Source organism: Magnolia sinica, chromosome 3 (assembly GCF_029962835.1).
Source record: "Magnolia sinica isolate HGM2019 chromosome 3, MsV1, whole genome shotgun sequence".
Classification (NCBI taxonomy): Eukaryota; Viridiplantae; Streptophyta; class Magnoliopsida; order Magnoliales; family Magnoliaceae; genus Magnolia; species Magnolia sinica.
The window spans coordinates 14,985,409-15,007,029 of record NC_080575.1 but is presented as its reverse complement, the minus strand read 5'-3'; the positions used below and the strand labels follow the sequence as shown (position 1 = coordinate 15,007,029).

The window sequence follows — 21,621 nt, the reverse complement described above, 5'->3', positions numbered from 1 at the left end:
TATGCTCGGCTAAGGCCCGATAACTGCTATCGTTGTGGCCAACTGGGCCACCTATCAAATACTTGTCCCCAGCGAAAAGTGGCAAACCTCGCCATCAATGATGGTAGTGCTGATAACGCTTATGAAGATCCAGATATTGAAGAACAGGAGCATACCACCGAGGACGAGGCAGATGATTCAGGTTGGATTCAGCAAGATCACGGCGAGTCGCTCGTCGTGAGGCGACTATTATATGCGCCAAGAAAAGAAGTGCATCCACAGCGGCATAACATCTTCCGCACTAGGTGTACGGTGAATCGAAAGGTTTGCGACGTGATCATTGATAGTGGGAGTAGCGAGAACATCGTCTCCAAGGTCATGGTGGAAAAATTACAATTGAAAACGGAGCGTCATCCCTCTCCATATACAATCGGTTGGATCAAGAAGGTCAATGAAAGGTAACTGAACGGTGCACCATATCCTTTTCAATTGGCAAACATTATAAGGATGAAGTAGTATGCGATGTGGTCGACATGGAAGCATGTCACATACTACTCGGTCGGCCCTGACAATCTGACCGTGATGCCACTCATAAAGGGTGAGATAATATATATATCTTCGTCAAGGACGGCCGAAAGACCATATTGGCCCCTATGGATCCAGAGGGACCACCTGAAACTTCTAAAGTGGAGGGTCGTTTTCTCTTAACCATATGGGACTTTGTGGAAGAATCAAAGGAAACAGGACAGACTTATGCATTAATTGTAAAAGGGGAAGAACTCGAGCCTACCAACATCCCTGAAATACTAAGGCCCCTGCTACATGAATTCAAAGAAATCTGGCCCGATGACCTTCCCGATGGGTTACCCCCCATGCGGGATATCCAACACCATATCGACTTTGTCCATGGGTCCAGTTTACCGAATCGTCCCCATTATTGAATAAGTCCGAATGAGTGCGAGATTCTGCAGGGACAAGTAGAGGAGTTGATCCGTAAGGGTCTTATTTGGGAGAGCATGAGTCCATGTGCTGTACTAGCTCTATTAACTCCAAAGAAAGATGGGAGTTGGCGTATATGTGTTGACAACTGAGCCATCAACAAAATCACCATAAAATACAGGTTTCCTATACCACGGTTGGACGATATGCTGGACATGCTAGAGGGTGCAAAAATATTCTCTAAATTGGACCTAAGGAGCGGCTACCATCAGATTCGAATACGGTCGGGTGATGAGTGGAAAACAGCCTTTAAGACCAAGGAAGGATTATACGAATGGATGATCATGCCCTTCGGTCTTTCGAATGCGCCTAGCACATTTATGAGATTGATGAACCAAGTTCTGAAACCTTTCATTGGGCTGTTCATTGTAGTTTACTTCGATGATATTTTAATATACAGTCAAGACGAAACCACCCATATGGAACACCTCAAGAAGGTCCTTCAAGTGCTCACTAAAAATAAACTGTACCTCAATTTAAAAAAGTGCAGCTTCATGACTGATAGCCTATTGTTTCTGGGTTTTGTCGTCACATCCACGGGCATTCGGGTGGATGAGGACAAGGTGAAGGCAATCAGAGAATGGCCGGTTCCTACAAATATTTATGAAGTGCGAAGGTTTCATGGACTGGCGACATTTTATCGTCGGTTCGTGAAAAATCTCAATACCATTGTGTCACCAATCACAGATTGCATGAAGAAAGGGCAGTTTCAGTGGACTGACGAAGCCGACAGGAGCTTTGCCGAAATCAAGTGCAGACTATCCACGACCCCGGTTCTTGTACTTCCCAACTTCGACAAACTGTTTGAAGTCGAATGTGATGCCTCATATGTCGGAATTGGGGGAGTTTTGTCTCAAGAAGGTAGACCGGTAGCCTTCTACAGCGATGCACGTAAGAAGTGGTCTACATATGAGATCGAGTTATACGCGGTGGTCCAGGCACTGCGGCACTGGCGACATTATTTGATTCAAAGGGAATTCATACTTTACACGGACCATCAAGCTCTCAAATTCATTAATAGTCAAGCTAACATTAACCGTGTGCATGCTAGGTGGATCTCATTTTTGCAGGAATTCACGTTCGTACTAAAACATAAGTCAGGGCAACAGAACAAGGTAGCTGATGCACTGAGTCGCCGCGCAACTTTGTTAGTCACCATGAGCAATGAGGTTGTCGGGTTCGAGCGCCTCAAAGACATATATGCCGATGACGACGACTTCAAGGACGCATGGGTTAGATGCCAAGAAGGTCACCCCGATGACTTACATATGCAAGACGGGTTCCTTTTCAAGGGAAATCGATTGTGCATCCCAAACAGTTCGCTAAGGGAATAGAGAATCCAAGAGCTACATGGAGGTGGCCTCAGTGGACACCTTGGGCGAGACAAGATGCAAGCTCTTGTGAAAAAATGGTATTACTGGCTGCATTTGGTACGTAATATGGAAAAGGCAGTCTAACATTGTTATATTTGTCAGACCTTCAAAGGGCAATCTCATAATACGGGATTCTACACCCCGTTACCCGTGCCTGACAGCCCTTGGGAGGATTTATCTATGGACTTCGTGCTTGGTCTCCCACGAACATAACGTGGTATGGATTTGGTGTTCGTGGTAGTAGATCGTTTCTCCAAGATGGCGCACTTTATTCCATGCAAGAAGACTCTCGATGCAACACACGTGGCGAATCTATTCTTCAGAGAAATTGTGCGGCTACACGGGGTTCCTAAGACTATTACTTCTGATCGTGACACAAAGTTCATAAGCCACTTTTGGCGGACTTTGTGAACTCGATTCGATACACGACTTCAGTTCAGCAGCGCCTACCACCCACAGACTGACGGTCAAACTGAGGTTGTGAATCGCACGTTGGGAAACCTCCTTCGATGTATTTCAGGAGAAAAACCGAAGCAGTGGGATTTGGCTTTGTCTCAAGCGGAGTTTGCATTCAACAACATGGTGAACCGCTCGACAGGAAAATCCCTGTTCCAGGTTATTTATGGACGAGTACCTCGCCACACACTAGACTTGGTCCCTCTGCCCAAGCTCCCAGGCATGAGCATTGCAGCAGAACATATGGCTGACAAGATCATGGGCATTCATGCGAAGGTACAAACCAAGCTACATGCCTCGAACGAAAAATACAAGGAGCAAGCCGACAAGCATCGACGACAAAAAGTGTTCGAGGTGGGTGACCAAGTAATGGTCCATCTGCGCAAAGAACGATTTCCGACCGGAACGTACAACAAGTTGAAGAATAAAAAGATTGGACCGGTACCAATCATCCGAAAGATCAATGATAACACTTATGTTGTTGATCTTCCAGATGACATGACGATCTCATAGACTTTCAACGTCGTGGACCTGACCGAGTATCATGAACCAGCGCAGAATGAGAACTCGAGGACGAGTTCTTTTGAAGTGGAGGGGACTGATGTAGAGCGGATCGCGGATAGTTTCATGGCCAAGATGGATCAGAAAGGCCCGGTCGACGACAGAAGTGATCCGGACCGTTAGAACTTAGATCGGGCGTATCTTGCAATCCGAAATGAGTTACCTGACGCAAAATATATAATTTTGGGGTAGAACGAGCTACTTTAGCCAACCAACCCCGCTATGCTGGGTTGCGTAGCCCGAAATTGTGAAAAACCCCGGAATCGACGGTCGTTTCCTTGTTTTAATTTCGTTTTTACTATAAATAATAAGTTTTAGTTTGATTATGATTTCTTTCCCATTGCTTGATACCCTTATTTAAAGGGTTGTGAACTCGATTTTAATGATTCATCAATCAGTTTCGATTTTATTAGGATTTATTTCTATTTTCTGCTTTCTTTCCTCGTGGATTCGAGAAGTTTCTTTGAGGAGTCCAGAGAAGTTCCGTGGATTCGGAATAGTTATCCTCTTGAGGAAGACGGTGCCCATTGTCGGTTTTTGAGGATTCTTGGGCAACCCGAAGTTGTAATCATCCTCTCAGGAAATGAATTGATCTTTAAAAAAAAAATAAAAATAAAAAAATCAATATGTTAAATGGGAAATAATCATCATGGTGGGCCCGACAACGTGGTCCACATTGTGATATCGTGCGGGGCATGCTCTCCAACAGGCGACTGATAGATGAAATGCCAGATTATGTTGCACAAGACACCAAAGTTGGGCCCACAAGAAGAATGGCTCAGATCTCAGACATACACAGTGCACATATTTGTCTCATTGAAAAGGTCTTGGGAAACCCCAATTTAAAAGATGTAGACCAAGTATGCCTTTACTAATTAGCTTTGATTAATTTTTAAATGAATGCTTAGATTAGTGTGATCCGGTAAATCTCATGAACGAATGATTAGTCAAGAGGGCACATCAGGATCCCCTTTTGACCATATCACCACCGGTGGCATTATGACTTTGCTTATTATATTCCTTCTCACATAGTTAGCATTTATAAAATCCAGAATTTGTAAACAGATGATGATATTTTCTACACGTAACTGAGCCAATTCCTTCTTTCACACAGGACTTGAAGAGGAAGAAGTCTTGAATTTCAAATAATGATAAAAATAATAAGACCATTTCAATGACAAACATTTCTGTAACCCCATTATAAATACTAGCCTAATCCTCTTACATAACCCACAGCCAAAAAACTCCTCATTTTATAACATTTAGAGTTTCATAGCATATATACATACACAATCCTAGACAGATTTTCAAGATGTCCACGGGCTTTCTTCTCTTAGCATTTTTTGCATTCAGTTTCTCCTATACCTCCGCGTCCGATCCCAGCCCTTTACAGGATTTCTGTGTCGCTGTGCGCAACAGCCCAGGTATTTTCACTCCATTGAAAAAAAATAAAATCAAGTAACTGCATCATTGCTGCAAATAATATTACATGTAAATGCAATCCACCCCATTCGGGAATCCATATGATGAATGGGATACAACACCAACCTAATTATCTGTTATTTTCTCTTTATATTGTTTTAATAATTCTTGAAAGAATATGCTGCTTACAATCTCTTTTGTGTTATATGATGGCAGTGTTGGTGAATGGATTTGTGTGCAAGGACCCAATGCAAGTTCAAGCTGATGATTTCTTCCTCACGGGACTGGACAAACCAGGCAACATGAGTAACAAGGTTGGGTCCAATGTGACCCAAGTAAACGTAGCTCAGATATCAGGACTCAATACCCTCGGAGTCTCTTTGGTTCGGATAGACTATGCACCCTATGGTCTCAATGCACCCCACATCCACCCAAGGGCGACAGAGATTTTAACAGTTTTGGAGGGCACCCTTTACGTCGGATTCGTCACTTCCAACCCAGACAATCGCCTCATAACAAAGGTCCTTCAAAAAGGCGATGTGTTTGTCTTCCCAATAGGCTTGGTTCACTTCCAGTTTAACATTGGCCTCACCAATGCCATAGCCATTGCAGGACTGAGCAGCCAGAGTCCAGGAACTATCACCATTGCGAATGCTGTGTTTGGATCGAATCCACCAATCTCAGACGACGTTCTTGCCAAGGCATTCCAAGTTGATAAGAACATAGTTGATTATCTCCAATCACAGTTTGGAATGAAAAATTAGAGCATGCCCCATACAATAAAATGGGAGTGCAACGTTATTATTTATTTATTTATTTATTTTGTCTCGTTTTCTTTCTTTATTTGTTTCTGTTTAATGATATCTAATGGATTATAGCACGTTACGAAAATATCTCTAGATAATTATAAAAATGCAATTGATGGTGCATCAACAGTTGGATCAACCCATACTTTAATGTTGCATGCATCATGAAAGATCAACTGTCAGATTTGCAGTACCCAGTGGGGAGTATTTGCCACAATGACAAGAGGATCGAAATGGTCATGTGAAAAATCATCCCACATAATAACCCTATACAATGGAAGCGAGGCTGCTTTTTCTTTGAACCAGGGAGAATGATGATATCTAGAGTGTCCGTGCTGATGGTCCAAATCAAAAGTGGAACACCTCATGCATGCATCTGTTCGACAATCAAAACTAATCCAAGGGACAAGATCACAGAGAGGTCTACATTCTCACACTTAATCATGAGATCTGGGCTGTTCGGGCAAAATATCCAGGCCATCAATACACCTGCAGCAGAGGTGACGGTGGAATGCACGAGCATGTCCAAGACATGCACGTAGACATGGACGGATGTTTGTTCGAACATCCCACTTTGAAGTCGATCGTTTTCCTATATATGCTACCTTCTACAGCTCATGTACATGTGGACACTTATCCAAAGATAATTTCGTAGGTAAATTTTCTTGGCCCTTGAAATGTGATCCTGCAAATTGAGTTGGAGCCGCAACACTTGTTATTAAGCAAACTTGCATATCCAAAGTCAAAATATGTACGTTTCATCACTGTTACCTCCGTTTAGAAAACTTGTTCAATAGGCTTAACTTTTCTATATATCGTGAGTCCTCACCAAAAATAAATTAGAATTTTCCAGGCAAAAACAGGTGCGTTTATGCTGCTTTACGGTATGAGAGTCTTAACCAACTCGATTTTCAGCTTACGCCATAAAACGATCTCGAAATATGGATTAACGCTTGTGGATCTAATACAAACATCATGATGGCCTCACAGAAGCTCTGCTCCTGGAAACATGTCCATCCTTTCTTCCTTCCCACACAGTCGGCTTCCTGTCTCTCTAAACCCTCTGAGCGTGGATTTCCAGCAAAATCCTTTCGCAGTAATGTGGACCGATGGCTGGGGCCCACTTTTATGTTTGTGAGAAATTCCTAATGTTATAACCTCTATACAGTCCACTGTGATATTTATATGCCATCTATACTGTTCAGAAGTTCATACTTACTAGGATGAACTGAAAACTCAAAAATATTAGCCTGATCCAAAAACTATTGTGGCCCTATAAATGATTCTATGGTGGACGTTCAATCTTCACTGTTTCCTGTCATATACCCAACTTAATAGCTAGATCCGGCTCATTTTTGGGCTCTTATCCGAACATGATAAGTTAAACTGATTAACGGGTCGGATTTGAAAAAAATCACGATGGTCCCATTTAGGTTGCGGTTGACCTATATTAGTGCGAAAGGCATACACCTGCAATCCACATATCCGGAGGATTTGGAGAGAGACGCCTATTGCGTTTAGAAAGAACAAAGGATGTCCATGTTACGAGCCGTGGAACTTGTGTGAGCCCCACCATGATGTATGTGTGAGATCCACAACGTCCATCCATATTTCAAGATCATTTTATGGCATGAACCCCAAAACCATGTTGGAAATTATATAGGTTAATAGAATTTCTGTATAATGTGGAAACCGAAAATTACAAATAAATCTGAAATATGAACAGGCTGAAGCATGTCTGAAACGCTGTCCTTAGAGCGTTATTTGCCCCTACTCAAGTGAATTGAGTATGCTAATAGGTTACAGGAAAACTGCTTCTAGGATACGACGAGCCTGGTGTGGGTCTGCATTCAGCAAACACGAAGGCCCACCTATTGGAACTCTATTACACTTAGTCTGGCAGAAATACAATAAAAGAAAAATCCCAGAAGAAAGAAAAAGAAGAAAATTGTGATTTAGACCACTGCACTGGTCAAGTCTTCAGCCACTGGTTCAGTTGAACCGTTCTAGACCACACCGTTGGTCTGTTCTTCTTGCAAAGGTTTAACCATTGCTATCTTGCTGGAATTACTGGAGTATAGAGAGAGGAGTAGTGAGCTGTCTCAATTCGTATGGTAGTGTTGGATTGAGTTGTGAGATGGTTTGGAAACCCATCCATGCCCTCCTTTTATAGGCTATGGTGGTTGGGAGTAATGGTCCAGGGAAATAAATCTCATGACCGTTTTCTGGCTATTGGAGAAAACTAGCCATTTTATTACCGTTTTCTGACTGTTGTACATGGGCCATTAATCTGCTGCATGCTAACAGTTGTTAGACAACAGCTAGCCGTTTTCTAGCTGTTGGGCTAGCCATGCAGCAGTTTCAGCTAGACCCTGCACTTATGGCACAGCTGTTACAGATTTTCTACAATAGCTCTTTTTTCAGCCCTCTATATATTCTGGAGGACTCTCATTCTGTCATCTAATCTCTCCTTCACTCAGCCATTTGCCTTAGCCACTTAGTCGCATCGCGACTCACACACGTCTCGCTTTGGTTCGTGAAGAGAGCGACCCTCTACCCTCTATATATTCTGGAGGACTCTTATTCAATCCTCTAGTCTCTCCTTCACCCAGCCATCTACCTTAGCCACTTAGTCACACCACGACTCGCACACGTCTCACTTCGGTTCGCGAAGGAAGTGACCCTCTGCGAACGTGCGAAGTGCAAAGTGTGCCACTAGCGCCTCTACAACCATATTGCCTCACATGCTCACGCCCTCGCACTGAGACCGAGACCGAGACCGAGCCCGTGCGCATGCGCGTGCGCAAGTCCCATGGTCCATGGACTATGTTAGCAAATAATAAGGTACTCCACTGTTTTCATTTAAACCACTTTTTCTTTTCTTCCCTTTCCCATGTGGAACTATTCTTAAAAACCCCCAAAAGGTGTTTTTCAAACACTTTATATATTACATTATATTTATTTTAATATATATTTTATATAAAATCAACATTTTTTATAATAAACCATGCAAATCCAAATCTCAACAGGACCACAAAACAGAAACAATGGTAATTGTATACCTAACGTTGAAAACTACTTGGGGGTAACAATCTCATATTTTGTTTTCCCTTTATCCAGGTTTGTGTGGTGTATTTGAATCAAGTAGAATAGCAAATCAACGTCATGTCCGCCCTAGGAAGGTTTCGACAATCCCTAGTTTCTGTGATGTGGTTCAATTTCGCTCTAGATCTACCTCATTTTCTAGTTCATGTCCTAGACCAATCTTGAAAAATGGTTCAATAGTGTGGATCTAATAGATATATCATGGTGGGGCCCACAGAAGATCCATGCTCCAAAAGATTTCATCCTGTTAAACAGAGAAATTCATTATACACTGAGGAAATACGCATATTTCCACGTTTGTGTGTGTGTGTGTGTGTGTGTGTGTGTGTGTGTGCACTTACGTCAAAACCTGTGTCATTGATAGATAATAAAAAATGATTTCCGAAATGGGATCGGCTAGTGTACCATGCACAACCAATATTGCTGGTGTGTTGACGTCATATAAAAGTCTCATTCACGTTTTTTTCCTACGAAAATTTTCGTAGGTAAAAGTTTCATTAATGGAAGCCCTAGGTATAATGTATGAAAAACCTTCAACGTCCAACAAGGTTCATCTTATGAAGCAGCTATTCAACATAAAGATGTCAAATGGTAGAAGCGTGACTGAACATCTAAACGAGTTCAATACAGTCATGAGCCAGTTGAAATCCATTGACATTGTTTTTGAGGACGAGGTCAGGGTGTTATTGATTTTGTCCAGTTTGCTAGACAGTTGAGATGGTTTGGTGATTGCTGTGAGCAATTTTTCAGGGTTGACAAAGCTAAAATTTGATGATGTGGTCGGGCTAATTCTTAGCGAAGAATCTAGAAGAAAGGCATCAGGAGTTTCAAGGGACTCAAAAAATGCTCTAAACGTTGAAGGAAGATGAAGATTGTTGAACAAAGGAGGCAATAAATACGGACGTTCTAAGTCGAGGAAGAAGTCCAATGGACCCAAAGACAAAGACAGGTGTTGGCATTACGGTAAGAAGGAGCATATGAAACGTGATTACAAGGCGTTTAAGAAACAAGAAGGAAGCTATCAAGGTGGGAAGGATTCAATGAATCTATCTGAAGAGAGTGATACAGAGATGTTGATCTTGTCTCTTGATGTGAGAAATGAGTCTTGGGTCATAGACTGAGGTGCTTCATTTCATGCCACTTCGTATAAGGAAGTTCTCCATGATTATGTGTCAGGTGACTTCGGGGGAGTCTAACTGGGTGATGATGAGCCATGCAGTATTGTTAGAAAGGGAGATGTTCATATAAATCAGAAAGATGGAACGGTTTTGAAATTAAAGGATGTCAGACATGTACCGAGTTTGAAATGAAATTTGATCTCAGTGGGGCAGTTGACTGATACAGGATATGTGACGACATTCACTAGTGATTCCTGGAAGATCACAAAAGGTGCCTTGGTGATATCTCGAGGCAAGAAGGAAGGAACTTTGTACGTGACTTCAAGATCGTATAGTTCACTCTTAGTCGCGTCAACTGGAGTAAATGTGCAGTTGTGGCATCGGAGGTTGAGACATATGATTGAGAAGCGGATGAAAGTGCTATTGTCAAAAGGGAAGCTACCATGGCTAAAGTCTATTAACTTGGAATGTGAGGACTGCGTTTATGGCAAACAGAAGAGGGTAAGTTTTAAGAAGACAAGACGTGCTCCAAAGACGCATCTGTTAGAGCTTGTATACACTGATATGTGGGGACTGGCACAGGTATCATCTTTTGGTGGCTCACGTTATTTTGTTTCCTTTTTTGATGATGCTAGTGGAAAACTGTAGGTTTATTTCATAAATTACAAATCTGATGTATTTGATGTATTTAAGAAATGGAAAGTAATGGTAGAAAATGAGACAGGTAAAACAGTAAAATGTCTCAGATCTGATAATGGGAGAGAGTACTGGGATAAGAGATTTGAGGAGTATTGTGCAGCAAATGGAATCAAATATTAGAAAACAATTCCAGGGACACCGCAGTAGAATGGTGTGGCTGATCGCATTAACAGGACCATCCTTGAGCGCGCTAAGAGCATCAAGGTACATGCAGGGTTGCCCAAGACGTTTTGGGCAGATGCTATGAATACTGCCGTATATCTCATCAATAGAAGTCCCTCAGCACTATTGGATGGTGGGCTACCAGAAGAAACGTGGATTGGGAAAGAAGTGAACCTTGCACATCTCAGAGTGTTCAATTGCACTTCGTATGATCACATTGATGCAGAGCAAAGAAACAAGTTGGATGCGAAATCCAAAAGGTGTATGTTTATAGGCTACGGGAAACATGATTTTGGTTACAGATTTTGGAATGTAGAAAACGGGAAAATCATCAGAAGCAAAGGACGTAGTCTTTAATGAAAAGGTGATGCATAAAGACAATATGCAACAAAATAAGGCCGAGGAGAAAGAATTCGTAGAGTTGGAAGAGTTATCGGACACGGGTGTTATAGTGCCACATGATGATCATGCACAGGAGAATTATGAGGCAGAGCCACAGACACCGGTTGTGAGGAGGTTTATCGGGAGAGGAGACCCACGGTCCGATACTCACCCTCCTTACATTATCTACCGCTGACAGACAATGGTGAACCAAAGTATTTTGAAGAAGCATTACAGTCAGATATATGGGTTAAGTTGGAGCAGACCATGGATGATGAGATGGACTCTCTTGAGTCTAATCGTACATGGGAGCTAGTCACTCTACCTAAGGGTAAGAAAGCTCTTTATAACAAGTGGGTTTATAGACTGAAGGAAGAATATGATGGTTCGAAATGGTATAAGGCTAGATTGGTTATAAAAGGTTTCCAACAAAAGACAGGTTCGACTTCACCGAAATATTTTCACCAGTGGTGAAAATGTCTACAATTCGTATGGTCTTGAGTATAGTGGCTATAGAGGACTTATATCTAGAGCAACTAGATGTTAAGATAGCATTTCTTCATGGGGACCTTGAAGAAGAGATATATATGCATCAGCCGACAGGATACGTGGCACCAGGAAAGGAGAACAATGTGTGTAGACTGAAGAAGAGTCTATATGGCCTGAAGTAGGCCCCAAGACAGTGGTACAAGAAGTTCGACAGTTTCATGTCGGAAAACGATTTTACCAGATGTCATGCAGACCACTGTTGTTATTTAAAGAAGTTTGATACGTCCTACATCATCCTTCTTCTGTACGTTGATGATATGCTTATGGCCGGTTCAAGCATGAATGACATCTCAGATCTCAAAAGACAACTGTGTAGAGAATTTACCATAAAGAATTTAGGAGCTGCAAAACAAATCCTAGGCATGAGGATAAAGCGTGACAGGAAAAATAAGAAACTTGTTTTGTCACAGGAAGAGTACATAGCCAAGGTACTTGATCGATTTAATATGGGAGGTGCTAAGCCGGTTAGCACTTTATTAGCCAACCATTTCAAGCTTTCTAAGGAGCAAGGTGTAAAGACGCAGGAGGAACGAGACTATATGGCTAAAGTCCCATACGCGTCAGCTATTGGGAGTCTCAAGTATGCTATGGTGAGCACGAGGTTAGACATTGTTCAAGTAGTAGGAGTTGTTAGCAGGTTCATGAACAACCCCGGGAAGGAACATTAGGAAGCTGTGAAGTAGATCCTCAGATACCTAGTAAGTACTATGGATATAGGGCTATGTTATGGTGGATTAGAAATCAAGCTACAAGGTTACGAAGATTTAGATTTGGCATGAGATATCGACAGGAGAAGAAGCACTACAGGTTATGTCTTTACTTTGGGTAGTGCTGCAGTCAGTTGGGTCTCTCAATTACAGAAGATAGTATCTATCAGTACGACGAAAATAGAATATGTTGCAGCTATAGAAGCGTGTAAGGAGATGGTATGGATGTAAGGTTTCATGAAAGAGTTGGGTAAGAAGCAAGCAGATTGCAAGCTGTACAGTGACAGTCAGAGTGCAATACACTTGATTAAGAATTCAATCTTTCATTTAAGGACTAAGCATATTGACATCAGATATCACTTCATACGTCCATTATTGGAAAATGGATCGATTGCTCTGGAGAATATTCATACAAGTGAGAATCCTGTGGATATGCTGACCAAGGCGGTCACACGGGAGAAGTTGAAGCTCTGTTTAGCTTTGATTGGTCTTTAGGCTTGAAGACGGGGAGGTGGTGCACTCCAGATGTAAAAGACGAAGGTTTATGGTGATGTGTCTCCAAGTGGGAGATTGTTGAGGTGTGGAGCCACACCAGGGCGCTGCTTGAGGACTGGCTCGACTCAAAGTCCAGCGAGCTATGTTTTTTGGAGTCTGAGGTGCTCGACCAATCAAGGTTACGTAGATTCGTTTTACGGATTTGATACGGACTGCAGAAATTTGAGTCGGTTTCGCAAGGGTGCAAAAAGGAAGTTGCCTAAACTATAAATAGGGTTCCCTAGGATTTTTATAGGGTATTGGGAGTTATTATAAGGTGTGGGCAAAGGATTTTCTCTATACATCTAAGGGAAAAGGTTAGTATATTGCTTGTAATCTCGTTTTCTTCATAGTGAAAGTTTGCACCCGTGGTTTTTTACCCTTTTGAGGTTTTTACAAATATATCTTGTCTTGTGGTTTGTCTAGTATGTTTTGATTCTACTTCTAGATTATATTTCTTTCTGTTTATCGTTTGTGGGTGAGACCGGAGATTGGATCTCGGTTCACTGCGTTGTTGGCATGCTGCATAAACAGCGTCTCTGATGAAAAATTCTCACCTGATGAGTCCGCTACGTGGTCCACAGAGAGGTCAATGGTATCCTCAAAATCATCCTCCACGTCTCTCCAAGTCTCATTGAGATTGCGCTGAATCCGAGAGGATGATATGGCCATAGTCGTACTTCCCTGCACATATCGTCCCGTTGCCTGATCAGACCCGACGATAACTGTAAGGCCATCCATTCTATCAATTCTTTTGCCGCGGAGATGTATAGCACGCGAGTAAGACATGCTTAACAAATTTTTTGAAGATTTAAATCTCAACCGAGGCGTAACTCTTTTTACTAAGAATCCAAACAGATCAATGTGATCGTTAATGGCCACGATCATGAGAATATCAACATACATACACTCAATTTTGCTGCAGATAAGTGCTCTTTTCCTCACATATCTACGATTTGATATGGACCATGTGGTAAAGTTGATACCTTCACTAAAATAAGAGTATCTAACTGAAATGTTGTCTACTTTGTTCACAAAGCATTTTCCTTTTTGAGTTCTGAACTCTTGTAGAAATAGTGAAAAATCTCTCTCTCTCTCTCTCACTTTCTATCTCTCTCGGTCTCTCTTTAAATTTCGGAAGATTTTCAGTTTTTGATGTTTTTCTTACAATGTTATGGAGAAAATCTCATTGAAAATAAAATATTTATTATTTATTAGTAAATTATTTGAAAATTTAAAATATGGGTAAAAATGAATTGATTTAAAAAATTTACTATTTATTTGTTAAAGCCATGATAAATCTGTAAAAGTTTATATACTGCTAAGAATCATAGTTCTAAAATTCAGTGAGTCAACTCAAAACTCAGCCAAGTCAACTTGACTCAATCAGAAATCAAGTTTAGTCGCTGTGAAACTCGCTCAAGCATTTGATTCAGCTCAGACTCACTTGATTTGTGTAGTCATCTCTCCTACTTGATAGCTTACTAAGAAGCTTAGAGAGTGTGTGCGCAATGCATGTGCCAAGCATACAAATGTCAGAGTAAGCAGAAATGACGAAGGGCTAAACTGACAAGTCTATAAATGATGTTAGCCATATCAAGGCTATGCAATGCAAGGCCTACGTGGCCAAATGTCATATGCTAGAGATGCAATGTAAAACATGGCAATACTAGTCCACATATAAGTATAGTTAGTATATGAAAACATCACCGGAGTTTAGTATACTCCAACATTGGTTGCCGCCCATGATGCACACTACCAAGTGAGTGGAAAAGACCTCACTATCAACCTTGCTAGTGGTATGTCAATGCCCACCCGACTCACTAATAGCAGACCCATTTACGGGTTGGTCAGACTCAACCTAGCTTACAGCCCCTTATCCTCAGGTGGATAAGGTCACACTCATTTTCAACTGACCACGAAATAGTAGGAGATACGACCTACTGGTATTTGGCACTCGGGTGCTCGTGTTATCCACTCAGTTTCAATGTTGAAGCATCCTGCTGGTACCACAAGGGTTTAGGTACTTTCACCCATGGACATCCTAAGCAGTGCTAAAACAGATATTTTCGGTATCCAATCTGACCATCCATAATAAGCCTGTGGAGGCCACAACCCTGATGTCATTATGGTGTAAAACTGATCGTGACATACAGATGCAAAATGCATGAGTCATACTATCTAAGTCATGCACAAAACCTAAGCGCACTGTGCAATCATGTAGGGTAACCCTATCTCATATAGGGTCCCCAAAGTATCTCAAGCCAAAAGGTATATGATATGATCAATCGTCATCTACAACAAGCATACAAATGATGCATATGAGCATATAAATAAGCATGATATCAATTATACTAGACATGTTATCAGTTTGTCTGATCAGGTTAAATATACCAGCATGTTATCAAACATATCATGAGATAATTGGCCTTAATTGACACATCATATATAGAAAGTAGGAACCGAATGGCAGGCCCCACTAGAAATATAAAGGTCTATGTGGTGTGGTTCACATTAGACTAACATCGGCTCCTCATGTAGCGTATAAGGCATGGGTAAAATACATACATGAATGCGGGATCCACTAGGAGTGACCTGGATGGACACCCACATGTATACCATACATTCCACTAGGCTACCAGCCTATTGGCCCACTGATGATATCCCAAAATAATCAGATTATCAATGACATCTCTATAATTACTTTATTAGGATGATCTGCACCGTCTGAACATTTCTGACATAAATCAATGGTTATAGAATGATGGTTAGTCACTGGGATGTGATCATTTGCTTATGGCCATCTGAGTCTTGTGATTTCATCATTTCAGCCAAGGTATATGCTTCAATAGATTTAATATAACCATAGTATTAACATTACACGCACCCACTAATTAGGGATTTAAATCGATTTAATTTCAAACCTTTACAAGTAAATTAAGCATATCACTTTAGGATTATAGGGATTTCGAATCCAGTATGACAAACATAACCAAATTATAATGGATACCAAATCTAGGGATTTTCAAGTCCAAGGAATCCCGAGTCCAAGAGGTTTCCACCCCAATAGTTCCCCATGGTGTGGCTTACTTGAGATTTGGATTGGCCTCAACTTTACGCCCCTGGCCCAACATAATCTGAAGAAAATGATAAACGGCGTAGATGGCACGTAAACATTAAGGTGGGTCCCACAAGTGGGGCCTAAGTGCTGCCAAAATGGGTAGCCCTCCCTGTCCAATGATTCCATCAGTGTAGTCCACCTAATATTCAGATCACCCTCATTTTTGGGCCTGTGGCCTAACATGATCTATTAAAATGGGTGAATGGTGTGGATGAAACATATACATCATGGATGGTCCCACGAGTGGGCCCCACTCCACGTCCGTGGTTGGGCGTCTGCCTGTCCATTGGGTGCTGGTGGCGTATTTTATATATATATATATATATATGGAAATTGTACTATGAGGTCGACCTCATGGGAACTTCCCATGAGGTCAATCTGTGTGGGCCCATCATGATGTGTGTCGAACATCAATACCGTGCATTTGATGGGTTCCATTTAGGTTATGGGTCGTCTTAAAAATCATCTGTATACGGCAATGAGGTGGGCCATACCATCTAAAACCATGTAAAGACATGACTAAAACATATAAAATCACTTGGTGGGACCCAATTGAGTTTTAGATGCGGCTGAAACTTGGTCTAACCCCTCATCCAAGTGGAACACACACAATGGATAGGCTGGATTTGTGAAATACATCTCGGTGGACCCAATAAATGATTATGTATGATTTAATGGGAGGATAACCCCTCTCAAATATTGTATGTGGTGTGGCCCACCCAACTCATGGATTGATCATGGAATGGTGCATCTAACTGATGGGATAGATGTTTGACAGACATCAGGGTGGGGCCGTCACAGCTCATAGTACAATTTACCATATATATATATATATATGTGTGTGTGTGTGTGTTGTTTGTTTTAGTCACACAATTAAATTGGACCCCTCTTGGATAATCTACTCTGTTCACCACGTAGGCTAGCTTGAGCGGGGTCAATGAGCTCTAATTTGGGCTGATTTAGACGAACATGGACTCTACAGTGGGCCTTGGAAGATTACTATAGTAGGAGTTTGTTTCCTTCTGCGGCCCACTTGAGACTCAGATCTGTCTCATTTTTCTGCCCATGGCTTAAAATTATCCGGAGAAGTTGGTGGTTGGCTCAAATTAAATATACATCAATATAGGTCCCACTTGTGAGAGTCATGCTTGGCGATGATGAGTTAACGGCCAGCATGCAGGGCTACTCTTTGTATTATTATATATGTATATTTATTTTGTATACACCGTCAAGGTTGGCCCTCATGTGAATGATCTACTCCATCCACTGTCTTGGTCATCTCGAACGGAGCCCAATAGGCCCTGACTTGGGATGGTTTGGATGATCAGTGACCCCACTGCAGGCTTTGGAAGGTTTCAACTGTGAGACTTTATTTCGCTTAGTGCAGTTCACTCAAGACTTAGATCCGCCTAATTTTTCGTCCCATGGCCTAAAATAATTTGGAGAAATTGGTGGACGATGTGGATTAAATATATACATCAAGGTGGAGCCACAGGTGGGACGCCCCCACGGCCCGGCCCACCCCACGTCGCGAGGGCTGACGTGAGGGGGTGCTCCCAACTCCCCATCGTCGCCTCTAGTGTGGTCCACCTGATGGTTGGAGCAGCTTGATTTTTAGGCTCCATGGCTAATATGAGCCAAGAAACAAATGGGTAGTGTGGATCTATGAAATACATCACAGTGGGTCCCATGAGTGGGAACCCACTCTCCCAATTCTCCCAAATAGATACGATGGGCTTAACAGCCATGATAATCACGGTGTGGCCCACCTGAGATTTGGCTTGCCTTCAATTTTGGATCCAACGGCCAAAATCAGATGGAAGTTCGGATGAACGGTGAAGATGGGACATAAGCATCATGGTGGAGCTCAAGAGTGGAGGCCCCAATCCCCTTTGTATTAATGGAGTCTCACGCTGAGAACATCCCAGCATCTGGAAATGTCTTTTTTTTAATTTTTTTTGTTAAACTTTATATATATATATATATATATATATAAAATTTAAAAGAAAGGGCAAGTATGTGGGATCCACCCGAGAAATCTAGGCCATCTACTGAGCCAACTCATGGTGTGCTCAAGAACTACTAACCAAGCCAAAATTTGTATCTTTACTTCTTCAATACATGTGTGATCTAATCAATATGTTAAATGGGAAATAATCATCATGGTGGGCCAGACAATGTGGTCCACATTGTGATATCGTGCGGGGCATGCTCTCCAACAGGCGACTGATAGATGAAATGCCAGATTATGTTGCACAAGACACCAAAGTTGGGCCCACAAGAAGAATGGCTCGGATCTTAGACATACACAGTGCACACATTTGTCTCATTGAAAAGGTCTTGGGAAACCCCAATTTAAAAGCAGTAGACGAAGTATGCCTTTACTAATTAGCTTTGAATAATTTTTAAATGAATGCTTAGAATAGTGTGATTAGGTAAATCTCATGAACGATGATTAGTCAAGAGGGCACATCAGGATCCCCTTTTGACCATATCACCACCGGTGGCATTATGACTTTGCTTATTATATTCCTTCTCACATAGTTAGCATTTATAAAATCCAGAATTAGTAAACAGATGATGATATTTTCTACAAGTAACTGAGCCAATTCCTTCTTTCAACACAGGACTTGAAGAGGAAGAAGTCATGAATTTTAAATAATAATAAAAATAATAAGACCATTTCAATAAAAAACATTTCTGTAACCCCATTATAAATACTAGCCTAATCCTCTTACATAACCCACAGCCAAAAAACTCTTCATTTTACAACATTTAGAGTTTCATAGCATATATACATACACAATCCTAGACAGATTTTCAAGATGTCCACGGGCTTTCTTCTCTTAGCATTTTTTGCATTCAGTTTCTCCTTCACCTCTGCATCCGATCCCAGCCCTTTACAGGATTTCTGTGTCGCTGTGCGCAACAGCCCAGGTATTTTCACTCCATTGAAAAAATAATAATAATCAAGTAACTGGATCATTGCTGCAAATAATATTACATGTAAATGCAATCCACCCCATTCGTGAAAGGATTCATATGACGAACGGGATACAACACCAACCTCATTAACTGTTATTTTCTCTTTATATTTTTTTAATAATTCTTGAAAGAATATGTTGCTTACAATCTCTTTTGTGTTATATGATGGCAGTGTTGGTGAATGGATTTGTGTGCAAGGACCCAATGCAAGTTCAAGCTGATGACTTCTTCCTCACGGGATTGGACAAACCAGGCAACACGAGTAACAAGGTTGGATCCAATGTGACCCAAGTAAACGTAGCTCAGATATCAGGACTCAATACCCTCGGAGTCTCTTTGGTTCGGATAGACTATGCACCCTATGGTCTCAATGCACCCCACACGCACCCAAGGGCGACAGAGATTTTAACAGTTTTGGAGGGCACCCTTTATGTCGGATTCGTCACTTCCAACCCAGACAATCGCCTCATAACAAAGGTCCTTCAAAAGGGCGATGTGTTTGTCTTCCCAGTAGGTTTGGTTCACTTCCAGTTTAACATTGGCCTCACCAATGCCATAGCCATTGCAGGACTGAGCAGCCAGAGTCCAGGAACTATCACCATTGCGAATGCCGTGTTTGGATCCAATCCACCCATCTCAGATGACGTTCTTGCCAAGGCATTCCAAGTTGATAAGAACATAGTTCATTATCTACAATCGCAGTTTGGAATGAAAAACTAGAGCATGCCCCATACAATAAAATGGGAGTGCAACGTTATTATTTATTTATTTATTTATTTATTTTGTCTCTTGTTTTCTTTCTTTATTTGTTTCTGTTTAATGATATCTAATGGATTATAGCACGTTACGAAAATATCTGTCTAGATAATTATAAAAATGTAATTGATGATGCATCAACAGTTGGATCAACCCATACTTTAATGTTGCATGCATGATGAAAGATCAACGGTCAGATTTGCAGTACCCAGTGGGGAGTATTTGCCACAATGACAAGAGGATCGAAATGGTCATGTGAAAAAACATCCCACATAATAACCCTATACAATGGAAGCGAGGCTGCATTTTCTTTGAACCAGGGAGAATGATGATATCTAGAGTGTCCGTGCTGATGGTCCAAATCAAAAGTGGAACACCTCTTGCATGCATCGGTTCGACAATCAAAACTAATCCAATGGAAAAGATCAAAGAGAGGTCCACATTCTCACACTTAATCATGAGATCTGGGCTGTTCAGGCAAAATATCCAGACCATCAATACACCTGCAGCAGAGGTGACTGTGGAATGCACGAGCATGTCCAAGACAAGCACGTAGACATGGACGGATGTTCGTTCGAACATCCCAATTTGAAGTTGATCGTTTTCCTATATATGCTACCTTCTACGGCTCATGTGGACACTTATCCAAAGATAATTTGGTAGGTAAATTTTCATGGGCCTTGAAATGTGATCCTGCAAATTGAGTTGGAGCTGCAACACTTGTTATTAAGCAAACTTGCATATCCAAAGTCAAAATATGTACGTTTCATCACTGTTACCTCCGTTTAGAAAACTTGTTCAATAGGCTTAACTTTTCTACATATCACGAGTCCTCACCAAAAATAAATTAGAATTTTCTAGGCAAAAACAGGTGTGTTTATGCTACTTTACAGTAAGAGAGTCTTAACGGACTCGATTTTCAGCTTATGCCATAAAATGATCTCGAAATATGAATTAACGCTGTGGATCTAATACAAACATCCAGATGGCCCCACAGAAGCTCTGCTTCTCGAAACATGTCCATCCTTTCTTCCTTCCCACGAGTCGGCTTCCTGTCTCTCCAAACCCTCTGGGCGTGGATTTCCAGCAAAATCCTTTCGCAGTAACGTGGACCGATGGCTGGGGCCCACTTTTATGTTTGTGAGAAATTCCTAATGTTAAAACCTATATACAATCCACTGTGATATTTATATGCCATCTATACCGTTCATAAGTTCATACTTACTGGGATGAACTGAAAACTCAAAAATATTAGCCTTATCCAAAAACTACTGTGGCCCTATAAATGATTCTATGGTGGACGTTCAATCTTCACTGTTTCCTGTCGTATAGCCCACTTGATAGCTAGATCTGGCTCATTTTTGGGCTCTTACCCGAACATGATCTGTTAAACTGATTAACGGGTCGGATTTCTTGAAAAAATCACGATGGTCCCATTTAGGTTGCGGTTGACCTATATTTGTGCGAAAGGCACACACCCGCAATCCACGTATCCGGAGGATTCGGAGAGAGACGCCTATTGGCTATTGCGTTCAGAAAGAACAAAGGATGTCCATGTTACCAGGCGTGGAACTTGCGTGAGACCCACCATGATGTATGTGTTTGATCCACAGCGTCCATCCATATTTCAAGATCATTTTATGGCATGAACCCGAAAACCATGCAAATCCAAATCTCAACAGGACCACAAAACAGAAACAATTGTAATTGTATACCTACCGTTGAAAACTACTCTGGGTAACAATCTCATATTTTGTTTTCCCTTTATCCAGGTTTGTGTGGCCTATTTGAATCAAGTAGAATAGCAAATCAACGTCATGTCCGCCCTAGGAAGGTTCCGACAATCCCTGGTTTCTGTGATGTGGTTCAATTTCGCTCCAGATCTGCCTCATTTTATAGTTCATGTCC

The 21,621-nt window shown here is 41.5% G+C and overlaps 2 protein-coding genes across 3 annotated transcripts; both read left to right on the top strand.

The window, feature by feature from the left end:
• The first annotated feature begins 4,680 nt into the window (after nucleotides 1-4,680).
• On the top strand, nucleotides 4,681-5,554 carry LOC131241433 (putative germin-like protein 2-1). The gene is made up of 2 exons (XM_058240232.1): nucleotides 4,681-4,800; nucleotides 5,012-5,554. Exons 1-2 carry the CDS (start codon nucleotides 4,681-4,683, stop codon nucleotides 5,552-5,554), a joined length of 663 nt encoding a protein of 220 aa, XP_058096215.1.
• A 13,243-nt stretch (nucleotides 5,555-18,797) lies between these two features.
• On the top strand, nucleotides 18,798-19,677 carry LOC131241432 (putative germin-like protein 2-1). Of its 2 annotated transcripts, none has more exons than XM_058240230.1 (2): nucleotides 18,798-18,909; nucleotides 19,130-19,677. In XM_058240230.1, the coding sequence occupies exons 1-2, from the start codon at nucleotides 18,798-18,800 to the stop codon at nucleotides 19,675-19,677; spliced, it is 660 nt and encodes a 219-aa protein (XP_058096213.1). The 2 variants fall into 2 exon arrangements, with proteins under 2 accessions (XP_058096213.1, XP_058096212.1); XM_058240229.1 differs by having other exon boundaries at nucleotides 18,798-18,917; nucleotides 19,135-19,677.
• The last annotated feature ends 1,944 nt before the right edge of the window (nucleotides 19,678-21,621 follow it).